This window comes from Falco cherrug, chromosome 1 (assembly GCF_023634085.1).
Source record: "Falco cherrug isolate bFalChe1 chromosome 1, bFalChe1.pri, whole genome shotgun sequence".
NCBI lineage: Eukaryota > Metazoa > Chordata > Aves > Falconiformes > Falconidae > Falco > Falco cherrug.
Genome location: NC_073697.1, coordinates 126,632,200 through 126,652,700, shown reverse-complemented (window position 1 = coordinate 126,652,700; position 20,501 = coordinate 126,632,200). Strand labels below are relative to the sequence as shown.

General features: G+C 53.7%; 1 protein-coding gene across 6 annotated transcripts in view; it reads left to right on the top strand.

The window, feature by feature from the left end:
* The window catches only part of BAIAP2 (BAR/IMD domain containing adaptor protein 2), a 46,506-nt gene that overhangs the window by 9,049 nt on the left and 16,956 nt on the right, over nt 1–20,501 (top strand). For all 6 annotated transcript variants that reach the window (XM_055696267.1, XM_055696232.1, XM_055696256.1 and 3 more), the window contains exons 2-6: nt 188–263; nt 2,268–2,354; nt 13,692–13,753; nt 14,074–14,145; nt 14,476–14,613. In XM_055696267.1, coding sequence (XP_055552242.1) covers nt 188–263; nt 2,268–2,354; nt 13,692–13,753; nt 14,074–14,145; nt 14,476–14,613 — 435 coding nt within the window. The remainder of the gene's footprint in view (nt 1–187; nt 264–2,267; nt 2,355–13,691; nt 13,754–14,073; nt 14,146–14,475; nt 14,614–20,501) is intronic.

Genomic DNA, 20,501 nt, shown 5'->3' with positions numbered 1-20,501 from the left:
CTGGCTCCTGACGTGCCCCAGATCACAAGGTGCTTGCCCTTTAGTCGCTTTTGTGTGTTATTTGCAATACATGGCTCTGCTGGAGGCTCTCGGTGTAAAGCTGGCTGCCCCGGGCGGGTGCGGAGCTGCTCTGTCCAGCTCCCGGTCATCTTTGCTAACCCCAGCGATGTTCTTCTTTTTCCTTTAGACGATCATGGAGCAGTTCAATCCCAGCCTCAGGAATTTCATTTCTATGGGGAAGACCTATGAAAAAGCCTTAGCAAGTAAGTGAAACTGAGCTGCTGACGCATTTATTGTGGAAATGCTGGAGGCTGCGGGGCTGGTGAGGGTCTGGCTGGACAGTGTGGCTTTGGAAGGGAGGGAAGCTTGGAAAACAGACTTGGGATGCTCTTTGTTCCCAAGGAGAGTGAGGGGAGGAAAGTGGGGAGATGGTTCTTGGACCTTGATGCAGAGCTCACGGCATTAGGACACGTGAGGCACGTGCGTGCTGTGGCCACGGATGTGAAAAGGATTCAAGCGATAAAAGCTTGGGCGATAGCTGGATAACACACTTCCAACCAGTTTCTCTTTAAATGTTATTTTAAAATATTTATAATTAAGATAATTTTAAGTTCTCTTTAAAAGATGTGTTACTGGATTGTTCAAATTGCCCAGAACACTTTGGAAGAGAGGGAAAAATCTAAAAATACTGGTGGCAGCTCTCGGCTAGGAGCACAGGGTCCGATTGGGAGCCATCAGGGAGGCGTAGATTTAAGTGATCAAAAGTAAAACTGTGAATTGATGAAAACCATAAAAAGGACTGTTTTGACTTAAAATGACTTTGCATACTGCCTGGGCCTCCCTCAGCTTGGTCCTGGGGAGGTTTAGGGCAGGCTGTGTTCGACCGCAGGCAGCTGCTTGCTTTTGGGGAGGGCTCTGCTTGCTTCAGAGCTGCACTGCAAGTCTCCTGGATTTTATTTTTTTAATTGGCTCAGTGGAAATGCCTGTAAGGGAGGAGGCTGTCACAGTCTTAAGTCGGTGGGAAAAAATATTTTGGTGTCCCATGTTGCAATATGACCTTTGTGAAGGATCTGTGCCGCCTTGCTTTGTGCCTTGGGCAAATGTTATTTCCCACAAGTCAAAGGGTTCCTGGATGGTTCAGTGAGGATCTCCTAAGGTGCAGACCCCTTGCTGTTTGCAGGTGCAGGTGCTCCCTGTCATGCTGCTTGCTGCCTGATTCTTGGCAGTTTTTAACTAGATTTTTTTTTAATGGATCAACTGGCCGTAATGTGGGAAGTGCCCGTCTGTCCCGGTTGGCCGCACAGGGGCGGTGGACTCTGATCCCCCAGGGATAGGGCACTTCATGCACCCTTACAAGCAGCAGCGCTTCCCAGCCATCCCTAATGATGCTAACGAGGCAAGGGGCTCCGGGTCTGGGGGTGCTTCTGCCTGCTGCCTCCCTGCTGGGTCTGCAGCGGGTGCGGGCAGCAGGGAGGGGAGGAAAGGAGATAGGGGAGAAGAGGCTGCGCTTGGAACCGCTTTTTATTTGTTCTTCTGAAACGTTATACCAATAATGCAGTTTTTAATTACCCGGGTAGTGGAGTGCGTTTGTAACATGCTGTTTTATCACCACTTAAGCTGGACACAGTGTAACTGCAGCATTTTGTGGATAACCAGTATGATCACTTGTTTTCTATTTTTCTCTCATCCCTGCTGTGAATGTGCTTTGAAGACCAAGATCTTCCTGTAACTTTTAAAATTGTCTTTGGTCATCCTTTACTTTGGATCTCTGAGCTTGTGGGGGCATCTGAAGGAAGTGTCTTAATCAGTAAATCATGCTGGAAGAGGCTTCAGCACATAATTTGATGGTGTTGAGCTAAAGCTGTACAACATGTTCTTGTGATTAGAGGAAACCCCCTGCTTATCTGATTAAAGTGGAGTGTGTAGCTGGAATGTCAACAAACAAGACTGAACTATAATGAAAGTCTGTGATATTCAATTATTCCACAGTGATTTTCTTGAGCAGCATTACGCAGGCTGATGGTTACGCTGGAATGAAAACCACCTAGGTCCTGCATGTACCTTTTTTCTCCTAAATAGCCCTGTAATCTCGCTGCTCGAGCTTTCTTCTTTCTTCACTCATTTTTCTTGTTTGTTGTCTAGTCCCTCCCTGTGGGGTTAAGCCCTTTGAAGTAATGTCTATTTTAGTGCCTAGCATCTATGCAGTGCCACAGGAGTTATAATAGCCATTAAAGAGAACATAACCTGCATTTTTTTTATGCTTTTAGGTATGACGTATGCAGCAAAAGGATACTTTGATGCTCTGGTTAAGATGGGAGAGTTGGCCAGTGAAAGCCAGGGATCTAAAGAATTGGGTAAGTCACCAATGTACTGCTAAATGGAGTTGCAGTCCGGAGCACACTCCGAGCACAGGAATGAAACTAGATTTTTGCTGTAGACGGAGATAGCAAGCTCAATTTGGAGTTGATACTGCCTTATGTGAATGGTAAAAGTGCCTCTGTATCTGCTGTTAATGTAGCTTTAAAAAAAAAAGCCTGCTATTCTTAGTGTCAGGATTTTGGGGCACTGTCAGCTTGTGGTGTTTGCAAAGAGGAAGCATTTGCAGAAAGCAGCTTTGCTGGCATTTTTGTCTTGCTTTGCAAAGGCAAGTGCTTTGCAAAAGCACCAACTTTGCTTTGGGGGCTGAGGTGGTGCTGCCCATCCTCATCCTCTGAAGGGGAAGGGATGACACAGGGGAGCAGGAGCGGTGTGGGCAAGGGACAGGTCAGCCGTACCAAAGCAGGGTTTCTCCTGGCAGCACCCAGCGCTCAGGCCGTGTGCGGTGGGGGCTGCATTTAACCCTGATCCCCCCTGAACACAGCAGAGCTGCTGCAGGACCTGCTGCATGCTGTCTGTGCAGCTTCCCTGTGCCACACGGCTGGGGACTCGTGCTTGCTCAGTCGATGGGAGTTGCGGCAGACATGAGCTGTGATGCTTGGTGCCTCCTTTCCCTTTTTATTTTTTAATGCTTACTCCTCTGGTAAGTCATTTGGGAGCTGCTTTTCCAGCTTCCCCATGGCTCAGACATGGCTCCTGTGATCTCCCCCTGAGCTGCCCCACATCTGCGCAGACGTGGCTCAAGGTGGCTCTTCCACCTCCCCCAGGGATGCTGCTGCCTCTTGTTAAGGCTCTTGTAAGGCTGGGATGGGTTTTGGTCTCGTTGCCCCTGCAGTCCCAGGTGAACCCCTCTTCCCCTCAGCCCCTTCTGCAGGTCTGGTTCACCATATCACTGCGCCAGGAGACAGCAAACTCCTCATTAACACAATCTCTCTGAGGCAGTCAATTAACAGAGAAGAGGCTGAGCTGAAATGACTCTAAAGCTGATGGAGCTGTCAGTGACCAGCCCCTCGGAGGGGTCAGGCTTTGGTGGTGCTGTATCAGGTGCCACTTACCCCCAGCCACAGGCTGCTCCAGCTCGGCCATGCACAGCTTGCTGCCTGTGTCTGAATTTTGATGGGGAAGCAGTAAGTGTCTATGGAAACAGATTCCATCACTTGGATTAAGGCTGCCTATAGCAATCTGTTTCTGTTTAATAAATAAAACAAAAGCCTTGTGTGCACTGCATGCAGCAACTGAGATTGTAAAGGCTGTGCAGACCTTACTGGGGGCTACTTCCCCCTCTGGCGGGGTGAAAGGTGCAGCAGCTCTGTCCTCCTGGAGGTGACAGCTTGGGAAGCCCTGTCAGAGGTGGCTCAGCTGGGTGAGGGCAGGAGCTTGAGGACCACAAATCCACAAAAAAGCCCAAAAAAAAGGCTTTGCCCACACTTAAAACCTAGCTTTGGGGTAGTCTGGTGGTCCTGCTTCCTTGCCTAAGGCTGGTGGTTTGACAACAGGCATCCTTAGTGCCCTCCTGCGGGCTCCTGATGTGCATTCACTGCATGGCTCAAGTGTTTGGGGGGTTAAAATGTTTCCATGTTACTGCACCTTCCACTCTTGGTGTGAGCGCATCCAAGGGCAAATCCTGGCAGCTCCTGCTCTGCCCTGAGCCATGATGAGCGGCTGCTCCTTGGGCCTCTGGCCTTGTTGATCTTGCTGATATTTATTGTGGCAGCTGCTCTGTGCAGGAGAAAGTTAAGATAAAATTTCTGGCTGCAGTTTACTGGAGCTGATAACAGCTGGGGACACACCCCCCTCCCAGCAGGATGTGTAAACAGGGGCTAAAAAATGCTTTAGATTGTGGCTGTGCTCACCAAAGGTATGGCTTTTCCTGGGAACACCTTTACATTATCAGTCCCTGCACTGTGATTGCTGATAGTGCTTGAAAGGAGGAAAGGGGCGTTGGGGTCTGTGTTGTTTCATTTCTTACTAAAGGCCACAGCAAGTGAGGATGTTCACAACTGCCACTTCCATCAGTGCAGTGCCCCTGCCGCTCCCTCCCTGTGCAGGTGGTTTCCACCATGAGCAGCAGGACAGGGAAAGCTGCTCCAAGATGCCAGGCAGGACTCTGGGATGCTCTGGTTGGGACTGCAGCTTGCATCTCTTCCCAGCCTCCATAGAAAAGAACCTGAGGTTTTTGTTTCCCTTTTCTAAATGTGGATGCGTTTCTGATCTCATTTCTGGGACAGGAGATGTCAGAAGAACCTGAAATACTGCAGACCCCTTGTCTAACATGTGGTTAAGGCAGCCACATCTGTGCTCTGGCTCCCCTGCCTGTGCTGCAGTGATGCTGCCTGTGTTGGGGTGACTATGGAGGGCTCTGCACCCCCTGGGTGATGCAGCACGGCTGGGGGCTGGGAGCTCCGGGTGGTTTGCAGCACCCTGGGGAGCTGAGTGGGCACTTGGAGGCTGTCCTGTGCCAGGAGAGCTGCTCCGGCTCTTGGCACTCAAAGCTGGTCATGTTTTCCTGCTGTCACCTCTCCAGTAGCACTTGTGACTCCAAGGAGTTGCTCTTGAAGTTGGGCACTGGAGAAGTGCTGGTCCCCAGCTGCACGTGCTGGCTGTCCAGCACAGCTTGTTCGGCTCTGTGCTGGCTTTTTTTAAACACAGGCTCCTCCGATGGCAGTGATGCTGTACATTTGTCGTGCTGAAAACATCCAGGCTGCCAGTGCACTGCCTCCCAGCTTGGGTCTCTGCTCACCAGCTGCTTAGCACTTCACATTTTTTGTAAATTCTCCATCAGATTTTAGCGACAGTGTGTAGACAGGATAATCCTGGGTGGTAATGGAAAACCTGGTGATAATAAAGTATTTGAGCTGTAATCGGCTCTGTGGCTTGAGTTTTTGGGTACGAGCGTCTGGTGGGGGCATACCTCTGTCTGAACCCCATTGCTGAGGTTTGGGATGTTCAAAGTCTGTTTTCTTGGGGGGTTTTAACTAAAGTGATGCCCTGACCAGACCCAAGGTGTAGCTGTCAGTTGTCCCCGCACAGCAGAGGTTTGCTGTGAGCCAGTTCGTGCGGTTCCCTGTCAGCTGAGCAGCTTTATGCTTCCAACCACCTGGGGAAGCCTCCTGTGCCTGGCGGAGCTGCAGCTGCTCTGTGCCCTGCAGCAGCCCCCGGTGCTGTGCGGGCAGTGGGGGAGAAGCCGGGTTGTGGGACCCCTCTGGCAGTGGGCTGGGGGAGTGAGCCCCGGGGGGCTGATCCGGGTCAGCGGTGGCAGCGGGCATTGGCTTGTGGTGGCATTCCCAGGAGGGATGGCAGGGAAGCTGCTCCCCTCCCTGCTCTGCTCTCCAGGCTGCTGCCCAGCTTCTGGCACATGGAGGGTTAGACCCACAGTTCCTCTTCAAGAGAGGTTTCTTATGCTGCTGTTCACATGTTCTATGGTTGCAGTGGTGGCTTTTGGGAAGCTGAGAAGCTGGTGTGAAGAGCAGGAGTGCTGGTGTCTGAGTGGGGAAGGTTGCTCCAGGCTTGCTCCGGGGATGGTTTGTAGGCGCTGCTGAGGAGCTCCTGTCTCATGTGTGTGAGCATTCGGGTGACTTCGGCCCTTGTCTGGCTCCTGCATAGGTCCCTTGGATGCTGCTCAAAATGTAGTTTCTTTTGTCCCACTTGAAAACTAGGCCATGGCAAAGTCATGGGAAAGGATTTTCTTCTGCAAGGAAGTGTGTGCCTGGTGAGTGGGGCTGGAGGTGGTTTCCAGCAGGCTGGGAGCGCCCTGGGGTGTTGGGGCCGAGCAGCACCTGCATGACACCCCGTCAGGGCTAGAGGTGGATTTTTGTTTAGCAGCTGGTTTTCTTGAAGGTCCTCCTGGGTTAGTGAAAGCTGCTCTGGCTAGAGCGCGGTGCTGTGAAGGGACAAGCCGTGCAGTGGTGAGTTGACCATTGCTGAGCTGAAGGGAGCTGCTGGCAGGCAGTGGCTTGCTTCTGATCCACAACTTGCAGAATAAAATTGGGACCAGTGGCACGTTCGTGGTCCAGCTGTTTGGTGTCCGTGCAGGGTGCTGGGCTTCAAGAGGTTTAAACTGTCTCTGTACAGCTGTTAAAGCACTGATGAGCATCGCAGAGGGATGCGGGGTAGAGCTGGGCACAGAGCCTGGTCCTGTCCACAATGCTGCATAGAACCTGGGTGCCACCAGCCTGGTGGGGCGGCCAGCATGGTGGCTCCTGGTGAGGAGCAGAGCAGCCTGGTGGGGTGCCTGTGGCTGCCCAGGCAAGTTCGGAGTCTTGCCCTCCCTGCAGCACCTTGGTCTGGCCCCGCTCTTGGCGGCGGCGTGGTTTGGAGGCTTTCTGCTGCACTGAATCCTCCGGGATAGAGGGATTAATCTGTTAATTGGATTTGCAGTTTTGGGTAGATGCTTCCTGCAGCAGCAGAGATGCAGATATAGATCCTGCAAATGTCAAAGGTTGTTGCAGTGTTTGGTGTGTGATGGGGGACCACTGGGTCGGTGGTGGCTGTGGCGCCCGATGCCCACTGGGATCCTGCCAGAGCAGCAGCCAGAAAAAGTGAAGCTGAGCTCCAGGAAATCCTTGTGCTTGATGGATGAGGCTTGGTGTCCCTGCAGTGGGGTCCCTCTGCCTGGGTCAACGAGCTCGTGGGTGGGAGAGCAGCAGCAATCTTGTTTGATCATTTCAAAATTGGGCTTAACAATGCACTTAATGGCTTTTGGGTAACAGCTTTGTGCTGGTGGAGAATTGGATGCTCTGGACCTGCATTTCCACCTGTGATTCTGTTAAAAGGCCTAATTTTCCCGAGAAATTTTCTCAGGAGTTCAGCACTTGGCCTCCAAGCTGTGTAGTTCTCTTAGGGAAGGCACCTGTAGGAATGGGCTTGTGAAGGGTGCAGAAATGCAAGGAAGACCTCTTAAAAACTGTGCTGCCTGCCTCAGAAAGAGGGGCCCTGCTGCTGTCTGCCTTGCCTTTTCACTGCCTTCAAACCTTGCGATGAAACGCAGACTGCCATAGCAGTAGGCTTGTTCTCACCAACCTGTGTTTGGGTAAGTAATGGTGGAGGGTTGTTAAATGAGCATCTGTGATGAGCATGTTGCCTGGCTGGAGTTTCTAACGCATAGCAGCTGTGTGGAACGTTTGGGTTTCACCTTCAGTGGTGACATCTCCCATGGATGCCTACCTGCTGTGTGCCCAGGCACTGTGCCTGGGATGTGCTCTGGCAGGGATGCTCCAACCTTTGGGGAGGGGTGGAGGGGCCGTTGTGTGTCTGTGGGCTGGCTCCTGATGTCCATCGGCAATGCTGTGAGCTTGGCAGGCTTGTAGGAAGGGGCACAGCCTCTTGTGTGGCCAGCCCTGGGTCCTGGAGGTGCTTGCTTCCCCTCCCAGGGCCACTGGTGTGCTGGATGGGTTCAGGTGGGTCTGAGCCGGGTGCCTGCAGGCTGGTCAATGTGAGGGCTGTGCAGTTGTGTTCTCTGCTAATTAATCCTGCGCCACCAATATAGCTGCTGCCAGAGCAGCTGGGCGCTAAGGGACTCACTGGTCTGTACATCATGATACAGATACATGATCTGTAGGCATCCAGGGTGGCTGCTGGAACGTGGGGCATCACAGGTCACCCAGGTCTTTAATCTGTCCGTAGTAAAATCGTCAATGGCAACTGCTCAGCCTGAGGGAACCAATTACTGAAATGTGTCATTGAACTTGCCTGAGTCAGGGTGCCTCAGGAAGCTTTTGCTTTTTGGTTTTTACCTTGTCTCTCAATAAATAAATAAAATGTTTTAAGCTTTGCCAAGCTGGGTTAAAGCAGCAGCTGCAAACAGAGCTGATCATTATAATGCTGATGAGTTGCTAATATAACATCAACAAATTGGTACCATTCTTTGGGGCTGTGATAAGTGAAACCTTTTTGAAGAGGAAATAGATGAATCAGCGCAGTGGGGCGATTGTTTCCCCACACTTGCATCCTTCCCGCTGCAGGCACCGGGATCTTCCCTGGGCTGCCCTGCAGTGGAGTGTCGGCACTGTTGAAGCCAGAACCTCCTTGTCTGGGTGAGGGGCTGGGCTGTGACTTGCTTCTTGCTGGGGCTTGGGCTTGTCCGTGGCACGTGCTGGGTCTGAACTTGGATAGAGACATGTTAATATGAGGGAAGAGGAAAAAAATTGCAGAAGTTCTCAACAGCGCGCTTCTGCTTCACATTTGGCTTGATCAGGCCTTCAGCACATGATACTTATATTGGATATAAGGAAGAAATTCTTTGCAGTCAGGGCAGCAAGGTGCTGGCCCAGGCTGCCCAGAGCAGCTGTGGGTGCCCCATCCCTGGCAGTGGCCAAGGCCAGGCTGGACAGGGCTGGGGGCAGCCTGGGCTGGTGGGAGGGATCCCAACCCACGGTGGGTGCTTGGACTAGATGATCTTCAAGGTCCCTTCCAACCCAAACCCCTCTGTGATGTGCGAGCAGAGTTATTGCCGGTCGGTGTTTACAGGACAGGGGGAGGCAGCCCTGCAGCAGCAGGGATGTGCCCGAGCTGGGGGTGGGGGGCAGTGCTGCAGCTGGTGGAAAATGGAGTGAAACTGGTGCTGAAAGGGGAACTGGTAACTGCTAGGCTGAGCGCCCTGCTCTGCCAAGTCCGGCGGGGCAGGATTCCACCCTGAAGCAGTGCTTTGTTAATAATGTGCACAAGGTTGATGCTGTCCACCCCACTCCCAAAGAAAGCCCCCAAACTGATGGAGCTCTCCTGTCCAGCAGGCAGTTGTGCTTAGCAAAGTCCAGGAGGGGTGAAATGGGTGCCTGTGTCAGAGCAGTGTCTGGGGCAGGGTCCTTGGGCGCCCAGTGCTTTCACATCTTCATCTGCCCTGGGTATGTGCTGGTATGGGCACATCCCCCCACGCGGGTTCAAGTACTTGCTGGGCATCAAAGGATTCAGGTAACAGCATTTAACCAGCCATTGAAAAGCAGATTTATTTTTTTTCTTAGGGTTTTGGAGCTCAAACAATTTGCCCTGTTACTGTCTGTTGCTTTTTCTCATTAATGAGCTAATATACCTTTTCTGCCAGCTTCGTTACTTGCCTTGATGGCACAGTCACCTTTCCTCGTCTGCCTTAATGAAAAGCAACAGAAGGAAGCCCAGCACAGTGTCAAATAGTGGAGGAGCTGAGCCCCTGGGCTCCTTGCTTCATCCTTTCATGCTCTTTATTTGGGGTTTGAATCTCCAAAGCAAGTGATCTTGGTGGCGAGTGACTCCAATGGTGCTGCCTCCCCTGTCTTAGAGGAGCAAGGAGCCATGCTGGTGAGGATGAAGTGCTGTTTGCTTGACAGCACATCCCTGCTCCGAGCTGATGCCAGTGGCAGCAGGAGCTGGTGGCCGGCGGCTGGGGACCAGCTCCTGCTGCCCTTGCAGGGCAGGCTGGGCTGCTTCAGCCCTGCTCAGGCATCAACATGTTCTGGCTTGGGGCGCTTTGGCTCCTTTGCCAATGAATTGTTTGGTATTTTTATTAAAAATGGCTCATATCTAACTCAAGAGTGAAGGGGGAAAAAAATATCTTTAGGCTCTGAAACTCAAAAGCAAAAACCCTGTGAGATGGGCTCCCACTGCTCTGCCTTCTGGAGGGGCAGCTGGCTCCTGCGCAGGGCTTGCGGTGCCGGCAGCAGTGGGAGGGATGTGGCACAACCTGTTTGCCTGCTCCTGGCTGGGTGTGGTAGGGAAGGGCCCACAATAGCCCTTACAGTTCTCCCAGAGCGATACTGTGAGTCAGGCATAAATAGCAACTCCTCCTTGCCTGTTTGTGCTTTGCAGCCTGCAGAGAGGCGTGTGAGCCCAGCACGGGCAGGTGAAACCCTTGCTCTGCTGTCCTGCCCTTCCCCATCTTTATTTTTGCTTTTGGGCTCAGGTGAGATGATGAACCATGGGTTTCTTGACCTATGAGATGTGCATTTTGGCAGCAGGGTGAGCACGGTGCTCATGCTCCGTACACAATTTAAGCTGTGACCCAAGCTCCTGCCCTGCTCTGCCCTGCTGCGCAGCAGTAATTATTGTGTGTAACTTAAATACCACTGGTAGGTGATGCAAAACGCCTGTGGCGTGGGCGTCTGTGCTGCTGCTGGGGCGTGTGCTGTGGTCCCAGCCCTGCAAACGCCTTGTGGTATCTCAGCACAATGCTGCCGATCCTCTTCCCAGCCAGGGTTTGAAATATTTGGGCTTTCCAGCTACTGTGGAATCTCTTAGTCACAGCTTAACTTCTCCTCTGCTGCCATGCTGGGTTAGTCGGGGCGGTTTCAGGATGAAATGTCTGTTAATGTCTAACGAGGTTGAGAGGGTTTTTGCAGTGGTGAAGCAGCTCGTGGTGTGGCAGTATCGGGGTGCTGGAGGTGCCATATGTGAATTCACACGGTGCTGCAGCTGCTATTTAAGGGATTTAGTTCAAATCCTGCTGCTGCCCCACGTGGGCTCCCCGCGATGGCAGAGGCCATGGGAAGCCTGGAGCTGATTCCTTCGGAGCTGTCTCAGCCCGGGGGGAGGCTCTGGAGGAAGCTCATGCCTCTGCACAGCCCAGCGCCGGGCAGGCATCCAACCACCTTCCTGCGCCACACCAGCTGCAGCACCATGCTCACCTTGTGCCGTTCCTGGCACCGGGCTGGCCATGCCGTGCCACCGGTGAAGGCACAGCAAACCAGCCACGGTGGGGACAGTGGGGGTGGTTGCGTCCCCTTGCCCGGGCTGGGGTGCTGAGCAGCATGCAGCAGGGATGCTGTGCCAGGAAGGTGATGGTGGAGGACAAGGTCTAAACAAAGAGATGCAGATCTGCTGAGGTGCACCGTGCACCGCCCTGGCTGCTGGGGCCAGGTTAATTCCCTGGGCGAGGAGTGCAGTGGGGGCAGAGACCTGGTGCTGGGTGTACCGGCTGCTGGATTAGGGGATATGGATGTCACGTCTGAGCGCCTGGTCCCTGCACGAGTTGGGACTTGGCTCCTGTGGCCAGAAAGCCCCCAGCCAGCCCTGCACTGTCTTTCTCAGCCAGGGTTTCCACTCCAGGCAAACGGGAAGCGAAAGGGAGAGGGGGTGGTGCAAGCTTTGAAAATAATAAGCGAGCCACCCTTGCATTGATACACTCCTGAAAAAGCAATCTCAGCCAAGCAACGGTGTTACGTCATTGCCTCCTTGCAGTGGGAATTTGTGCACTTCCCATGATTGAGCTGTCGCAGCCCAACCGGAGAGCAATTTCCTGGCGGTCTTGTGGTGGTGACCCCTTGCCCGGACCTCCCTGTTCATGCGTGAAGATCTTGGCGGCAGACGTGTAATGGCCCAGCCAGCTGCCTGCTCCACGCCAGCGCCGGGGGCTGCTCTGCCTTGCTCAGCACCTTGCAAAACGGCTGTAGAAGTTATAGCTGTCTTGGTGGCTGCAGGGATCTGGGCACAAGGTTTGCTCCCGGCAAAGGAGCAGAGCTGCAGCCACGGTGTCTGGTCACCTCCCTGCTTTGTGGGATGCTTTGTGTGTCCCTGCATCCTCTCGGAGCTGAGTGGGGGGCACAGGGGGACAGTGGCCCCAGTGCCAGTTGGCACTGGCTGAGCACTGGCCGGTGCCACAGCTGGTTCTGTTAGTGCATCGACCCGTGGTGGAGGGGGCTGGTGCCTGCCAAGGACAAAAAGGGATCAGATTTTAATGTTTGCAAAAGGCTTTGAGACACAATGTATGGTACAAAGTACGAATTGCTCCAGCCACAAGAGCAAAGAAACATTGGGCCAGGTTGTTCCCGATCAGCCGGTGTTGACACTTGGCTGGCGTATGGCCCAGGCACGTGGTGTGCCAGGGACAGGCTGGCCAAGTGGTGGGCTGGGGTTGGCCCAGCACATGCCATCTGTTTTTGTGCTGAATGAGGGTCCCAATGGTTCCCTTCCACTGGTGAGATGCTGGTTTGGCTAATCCCAGTCTTGCTGAGGTTTGACTCCACATGCAGAGGATATGGTTGTCCTGGAACCCAGGGTGGACCTGGCCTCTGCAGGGGACTTGCATTTTCCTTCATTCTCTAAATACACTAAAACCTGCTTTGCTTTTTCTGGGATGGGATGGGGGATTCTGCTTCCCTTTTGGAGAGCCCCTGTGGGTGTAGGAGTGGGGGAGCTACCAGCCACCTCTGACTGCAGGACCTCCCGGGGCTGAGTCCTGAGACAGGAGCAGCTCGGAGACACGGCTCATGGATTTCAGTTTACAAACAGCTCCATGTAGGCTGGAAGCCTCCTGCGAAGCTGCAACCTGCCATGCTGGAAGGAACAGCTTCCTAACTTAGTCCTTACAAATAGCTGACAGAGCTCAGCTCTGCCTGAAAGCCTGCTCTGGTCCGGAGATGGATCGTGCTTTTAGCCGAGCGGTAGCACTGGCGGCTCCTAAACGACGCTCCCGCAGCTCCCAAGAGTGCGTCTGGCTCCGGCTGTGCTGGGGCTTTTGCTGAGGCAGGACACTGCCCTTCCTCCCAGGAAAATCACAGTGGGTGTGTGACTTGATGAATTCTGCATTTGAAAAGAAAAATAAAGGGAAGAGACAAAGCAGAGCTGGGATCCCTTGGCCATGGCAGCCCTTTGTGGGACTGACCTTTGGCATTCGCAGCAGCCTCATGCAGTGGCTCTGCCCTCGCTGGCCAGCTCGCTGGCCCAGGGCAGGGCTGCCCGCATGCGGCTCAGCCGCTGAGGTTGAACGGATCCGGTGGTTTTGAGGCAAATATCAACCTGGGGCTTCGCTCCGTGCACAGCTGTGTCCTGTGGCCTGAGCTGAGCCTCAGGGCTGCATCTGTGCACTGCTGCGCTTCTGGGGGAGAGGGATGTGTGTGCTCTGCGCTTGGTGATGGGCTGTGTGTGCAGCCAGGAGAGCATCAGGTAAAGCTCCTGGCTGTAACATTGCTATTTAATCCCATCTCTCTTGTTAGCACAGCATCCCTTGTCTCTGCCTGCTCCTTTCAAATCGGGACTGTCGGCTCAAGACAAGGGACCTTTCTTGGTCCTGTTGTCTGGCTCCTTTCCAGAGTAGGTAAAGCAGTGCCATAGCTGGGGTGGCCACTGTCATGGCGGGTCACAAGCAGGGCTGCCCCTGAGTGCTTGGGTCCCGCTGCTGCTTGTCCTTGTTTCCCTTCATGCTACAGGTGGTGTACGTGTTTGTCAGACTGTCCTAGATGAGTATCTTCTCACCTACAGCTCCCTGAAGGTGGGCACTGGGGGTCCTCCAGGAGCACCTGTGGGTCTGTCTGTGGACCCCCCCATGCTAGCAGGGTGCTGCCTGCCCCAGCCCCAGGGTGTCATCCCGAGCTCAGTATCTCAAGCCCCCTCCCTGCATCTTGTCTTTGCAGGAGATGTGCTTTTCCAGATGGCAGAGGTCCACAGGCAGATCCAGAACCAGCTGGAGGAGATGGTGAGTGCCCCAGCCTGGGTGTGCCAGGGTCTCCGTCTGGCCGTAGTCTCTGCCAGGGTTGCAGCTGAGCAAAATGGTTTTCCATGTCTTGTCCGGGCAACACCAGCCCTGTTGAAGCAGATTTGCTGAGCTGCAAAGAGTCTGGTCTGCTTGAGCATCTACTTCTGCCCTGCTGGGTCCCTCTCTGAGTGTCTGTCTGTCCCTCATTGCCATCAGCCTCTGCTCTCTGTAGAGACCCTCTCCCCTGCCTGCCCCGGTGCTCCCTGCGCAGGGTTTGCCAGCTCTGCTGAGGAACCATGGTTTTTTCTTTCTGCCTGCAGCTCAAGTCCTTCCACAACGAGCTCCTGACGCAGCTGGAGCAGAAGGTGGAGCTGGACTCCCGGTACCTGAGTGTGAGTTAGTTGTGCACTCCAGCAGCACAAACGTGGGCTCGGGCATCTCTGCGTCGTCTCCTCCTGCTGCCCGGCTCCCTGCTGGGGGATGCTCATGCCCAGACACTGCTCATGCCCCCAGTTACGGATGGGTCCCCGGCCATCACACACATCACCATTTGCAGAACAGCTGATGTCAGGCTGTTGCAGCCCCTCCTTGCTCTCTGGGCCATGGGGATCCCACTTCTCCCAGGGGTGGGGGGATCTGCTTGCTTCTGCTGACCCTTGGCAGCAGGAGCTGTGGCCAAGGCAGGGGTTTGGCTGCTCAGAGCTTCCTCCTGTCACATCCAGGCTGCACTGAAAAAATACCAGACGGAGCAAAGAAGCAAGGGGGACTCGCTCGACAAGTGCCAGGCAGAGCTGAAGAAACTTCGGAAGAAGAGCCAAGGCAGCAAAAACCCCCAGAAGTACTCTGACAAGGAGCTGCAGGTAGGACCCTGAGTGGTGGTGGGGATACGAGCATCTTGTCAACCTTGTGCTGGCACATCAAGGGGGACAAGCATCTCATTGTCCTCGTGCAGTGCAGCGTGGGGATGAGCATCTCGTTGTCATCATAGCAGATGCTCAGCACCACATGCTAGAGGTGGCCCAGCTCCTGCAAGCCTTTAGATAAGGGTTCGCAGTTTTCTTTGGAGGAGCAGGCTCAGCAGCATTAGGGGAGCGTGGTGGGGTGTGGGAGGTGTGACAGGGGAGGGGGTGGCAGCCGGCAATGGGAGCGGGTTGGTCTCGTGGCTGCCCTGGGGGAGGACGGTGCAGAAGGGGAGGCTGTGAGCTCCGCTGATGGCAGATGTTGTGCTGGGCGGTGCAGTGGTGACTAACCCTGCTTGATCCACTGCTCCTGGGGCTTTTTTTTTTTTTCTTAATGAATGAACCCAAAAAGATCATTAATCGTGTTGTGCCAGATCCATCTTTCTTTGGATGGTGTTGTACTTAAATATTTTCTGTGCCTGCTGCCGGGGCGTCCCTTCCCCCAGCACGCCGGGGTGGCAGCGAAGGCCGGGGGCGGCTGCGGTGAATCACTGTGGTGTGATCGCGGTGTGGGCTCCCTCACCAACCACGTGCCGTTTGCTAATTGGGTCCCAGCGGTGTGGGGCTGGGGTCCCTCGGCACCTGCCTGGAGGGTTGGTGCTGCAGGGTGGACACGTTTTAAAGTTTGGGGCATTGGGTTTCCCTCTGGGGGGGGTCTTGGGGTCGGGATCTCACTGCAGAGCATCCAGGGCACATCCCTGGCCAGTGCTGGTGGTGCCAGGGCTGCAAGCAGGACATGCCAAGGGGCTGCAGCACTGGTGTTGCTGGTGGGTTTGCAGCAGGAGCTTGTGTCTTCTGAAGTCTGCAACCTTTGGTTTGAGCTTTGCCAAAAGTGCAGCTGAACGTGGCAAACTTCAATGAGTAACTGATGCACCTACCTGTAAACCTGCTGCAGCTGCAAGTACAGGTGCGTTACAGCCCCGAAGGACTGTGATGTGAGTAGTGCCTTGAAAAGGGGAAGGTGAGCCCTGAAGCCAGAAACTAGCTAGTCTTGTTTCTGAAGCACGACAGCGTGTGTTATGTTGGGACAAAGATCTGTTACTTGGATGCTGCGGGCTGGTAACATGTCACAATGCACCTTGTGTGCTGAAGGGGATCTGAACACAGGTGGCACTTGGCTCATGGGGGCTGCGTGCAGGGTGGCATTTAAAGTCATCAGCAGATAGTTAACATGAAGGTTGTGCTGGGGAAATGACATTCTTAATTGCACTAAAATTTGGAAAATCAGTCATTCTCTCAGTGGTGTGAATCAGAATGAGTACTGAAGAATAAAACGTACCTGTAGTCATCCCCCCCAGCTCGGCATGCAGGTCCCATGGTGAGCTGGGGCACAGTCACCAAGCTCATGCCCATTGGCAGCCCCTCGGCCGGAGCCCATGCACCCCAGCCTGGGGGTCCTGCCCACTGAGGTGGGGGCTGGCATGTTCTTGAGGGCTGAGCAGCTCAAGCCCCTCCTGAGCAGTGGTGTCTCTGCAAGCCCTTGCTCTGAAATTCCTGCTGAGCGAGTGGAGCCCTGTTAGGCGATGCAGCTGAGCGTGGGGAAACTCGGGGATCACACCGTTGTTATCCCCCACCCATGAAAGCTGCTGATAGGGACAACAGAGCAAAACTGCTGCCAGAGCCACCCCTCCTGCCTCTCTGCCCCAGGCTGCCACTGCACAGGGATCCCCATCCCACACCCAGACTTGGAGGAGGAGAAAATCCATCCAGCAATTGGCACGATGTAGCTGGGAGAGGAGCGATGGTTTGATCCTCCTGCTGTGATGTGGCAGGGATGGGGGAGTCCTGTTAGCACAGCCGCTTTGGGCAGGGAAACAGGATCAGGCTTTCATTCTCTTAATCTTTCAGCAGTAAGTATTTAGGAAGCGCTTATCTCTGAAAAAGCCTTATGATGGCTTTTGAGCTTAAAGAGCTATGAGACTGCTCAACTGCTTGCTGCTTATTTTCCTCCTAGATCAAAATACAAAGTTAAATTGCTGCGTTGAGCCATGAGGGCAGTTTTCCCTCTGTTCTCTGCTGGCTGCGGTGCTGGTATTCCCTTTCAGCGGAAAAAGAGGGTGTCTTGGGCCATCCTCAATGCTGCTCTTACCTTTGCCTCACAGAGGGGGTTGCTGCCAGGGCTGGTGCAGCCTTGGAGCTATGTGGGTGTTGGTACTGGCCCGAGGAGGGAGCCTTATGCGGGGCTTGGTGAGACTGGGCTTGGTGAGGCAGGAGCTGCTGATGTTGTGCTGTGGGGCTTCGCTCCATTAAAAACCTTTCTCAGCTGGCTTAAAGCGGAGAACCATGTGGCTCACCCTGGGGAGCTGCTGCATGTGGGTGGGTTTTAGCTGGCCCAGGGCCACCCCTGTGGCCAGCTTGTAAAAACCCTGGCAACCTCTGAGGAGGCTGCTGAAGGCATCTCATGATGCTTGTGGGAAGCTGAAGAATTCATCAGGCTGGTACTTGGGGACCACAGACCGATCGGACAAGAACTGGATGCAGCTCTTCTAATGGGCTGTTGCAGGTTACTTGTCTCGTAATGGGAGAAGCTGCTGTTGGTGGAAACATCCTGGTAGCTACATCAGTCATCTTCTCCTTCAACAAAGCAATAACATCCTACTCTTCTTTTGAAGACTCATCCATTTAAGCCACTGTAGCAGTCGGCAGCCAGGACTCTGATGCTCTGTCATCATCTCCATCCGTATTTAATGCTATGGGAAGCAGAATTGCTCTTTTCTGCCTTTTCACCACTTGTTGCTGCCTGTATGTGAGATGGGTGGGTGAGACGAGTGTGGTGGCAGAGGCATCTCCTTCAGGGGGATCCAGGACATGGTTTGTGTGATAACATCTCGCCTCTGCCAAGGTGAGAGGAGGTTTGGGGCTGTTCAGGCTCTGGTTTGCTGGGTGGCAGAGGACAGCCCTCACCTGGGCCAGGGTACCAGTGTGGTGCTGGCTCCTTGCTCTACGGGACTGATCAGAAACCCCAGTGAAACAGCCCAAACATCTCACCTATGGCTCTTCAGATATGCCCCCTTTATAAAAGTAAAATAAATACCAGTGCAGGCACTGCACAAAACTAATTATCTCATGGCTAGTGAGCTTTGGGAGTGTGGCGGATTGAGGAGGTGTGCTTGGGGCGAGGCAGCGGCGTGATGCTTGTGGGAGCCTCCTCCTGAGCTGCATCAGCCACTTGCATGGAGAGCACCGATCCAGGCTTGTCAGAGTCCCACATCATCTGGCCTCTGTCTCCTGTGCTTGTTCTGTGGAGTTCTTATGGATGGGTGTTGCAGGATTAAAGTGCTTGGGGATTTAAGGCACCTTGCGGTTTGCAGTAAGGATGGCCCATGTAGCTTAAAAGCAGCTCAAAGTGCAGTTAGGCTGCAGGTGTGATTCTGCATCTCCAAAGCTTTGTCATTCATGGTCAGGAGAGATGCTGTGGTTGGGGGTTGTTACTACTGAATGTCGCCATAGTCAGGCTTTTTATTCCTCATGAATCAGTCCAGAGCTTTTGTTATACATGAGGAACGAAAGCTGAGACAGCTAATTGCTTGAGATGGCTCATCTTAGTTATGTAGTTACTGAGGTGCTGGGGGTTTTTTGACCTGTGTTGAAAATCTGGAGAATAAACCAATTCCATTCACTTCACGAAGAAAAATGGAAATAATATTAAGATTAAACAATCACCAAGGAAGCTAATCTGCTGTAATTTCATTAAGTGTTGGTTATGACCAAGCTGTGAAATCAAGGTCACGATGGATTTGGGACCTTGATTGAATCAGCCACTCAACAATGAAGTTATGTTGGTTTGAACTATTTATCAAATCATATTAGAGCTACAAACAATTGGATTTCTGCATTGGGCTGAGACAAAGCTGACAGTAATTCATCCTAAATAGGGACGCTGGAGCTGGCTGTTTGCAGTGGCAGGCTGCGCTTGACCCAGGCAAGGGGGCTGTGCTGGGGGTGCGGGGGGCAGCTGGAGCTCCCTCCTGCTCCCAACCCCTGCACAACCAGGGGGTGCTGAGCCGGGGGTGGTGGGCTGTGCTCAGCTCCTGCCCAGATGTGTCTTCTGCTGTCCACACTGACACCTGTTCCTGTGGGAATATTTTAAGCATTAAATACCACTGTGCCAAATAACCTGGGGTGTTTTATAAAGTTTTGTAATTGAAACCTCATTTTGATATTCCCATCAGGAGAAATAATTTTAGGTGTAGGTCAGGAAGCTCTAACTGGTAAGGAGTTTGCACAAACCAGGCTACAAGGGCTTTATGTAAAAGTCAGATAGGGAAGAACTATGGAACAGCTCAGTAGCTCCGGGTAGCTCCCTCCAGGCTTTGTGGTGCTTTAAGCTAGGTTAGGATGTGTGTCTTAACCCGGCACATAGGGCTGCAGGGAGGGGAGGCGGATGTGGAACGCTGGGAGAAGCGTGGGTCTGGTGGTCGTGGGCAGCACTGTCCTGCTGCGGCCAGGCTGGGACCAGAGGGTCCCCACGTGGGAGGTACCGGCTGTGCTGTCCCTTTGCCTGTGTGGGTGCTTCTTGCACAGAGCTCGTTGGCATTACCTGCTCGTGGCTGGGGACCTTGCTGGAGAGCTCAGCCCTTGGAGATTTCTTTTGCCTCTTGTTTACTCTGTGAACGCGTGTGCTGGCAACGCTGCCCCCCCTTACAGCAGCGCTGCAGGCCCAAGCATCTGGGGAGACTTTGGGCGTTGGGGGAGTTCCCACATGGTGCTGCTTGTATGGAGCCATACGCTGAAGCAGCTTTTTCTGACATTGTGGTCTGTGAGTGCTTATGAAGGAGGTAGCACGCAGAAGAGGAAAGCCTCCACCTCCTTCTGCCAGCACCTGTGGCTGGGGGGCTTCACTCAGCTGCTGTGGTCACTGGCTGCATCCCTCCCACCCAGGTGAGCTACAGGCTCCAGCACAGAATGTGGTTTTCTGAAACCAGCTCTACAAATCTACAAGAAGCTGCTACAAATATGCAAAATGAAGTCTTAAACTTCTTTTCCTCTGGGCTGAGGTGCCCAGATGCCCCCTCTGGGAAGCTGGTCTTTTGGTCCCTGTGCCTGCACAGGTCAGGGCCATGTCAGATCAGCACTTTGGTGCCAACCCTTGTGCATCAAGCCACTGATCCAGGCTGTCCCCGTACTGACAAAACGTTTTCAGAAGCTGATCGTGAAACCCCCGCACAGCTGGCTGGAGAAGGTGCTTGCCTGCTGTTTTGTTTTCTGTAAATTTTATGTAATATCACATGTGTGCGTGGATGGAGTTTTGCAGGAGCAGTGGAAGGATGAGGCTGATGCCCTGTTTAACAGATGTGTGAGACAGGCAATGTAACAAGGGGAGACAGCCCCTCTTGGGGGAGGCCAGCGAGGCCAGCATCCTTGGAGCCGGGCATCTGCCAGGGCTGTGCTCCCTAGGGTCCACTCTGCGTATGATTTCACCTTGGATAACCATCAGCATAACAGTGTCTGCAGCATCACAGAGGAGGGGTTTGGCTGCAAGATGATGGAGCTGGAGCCATGGGGACTGGTGGGCAGCATGGCAGGTGCTGGCACTAAAAGACCTTCACTGGCTGAAGATGTTGGTGCTTGTGCAGGGCAGGGGGACTTTGTCCTCTCCCCAGGAAAGGTGCTGAGCTTCAGGGTGCCAGATGCGCAGAAATCATCCACCAGCGGGCAGCTGTGGCAGTGTGGGTCTGTGGCTCTGCAGGGTGCATTGTCCTTGCAAAAGGCAGTGAAATGTGTTTGGGCTCCCACAGTGACCTGTGCTGTCTGCTGTGGGAGAGGGTTTGGTCTGCTGCTTAATTTGC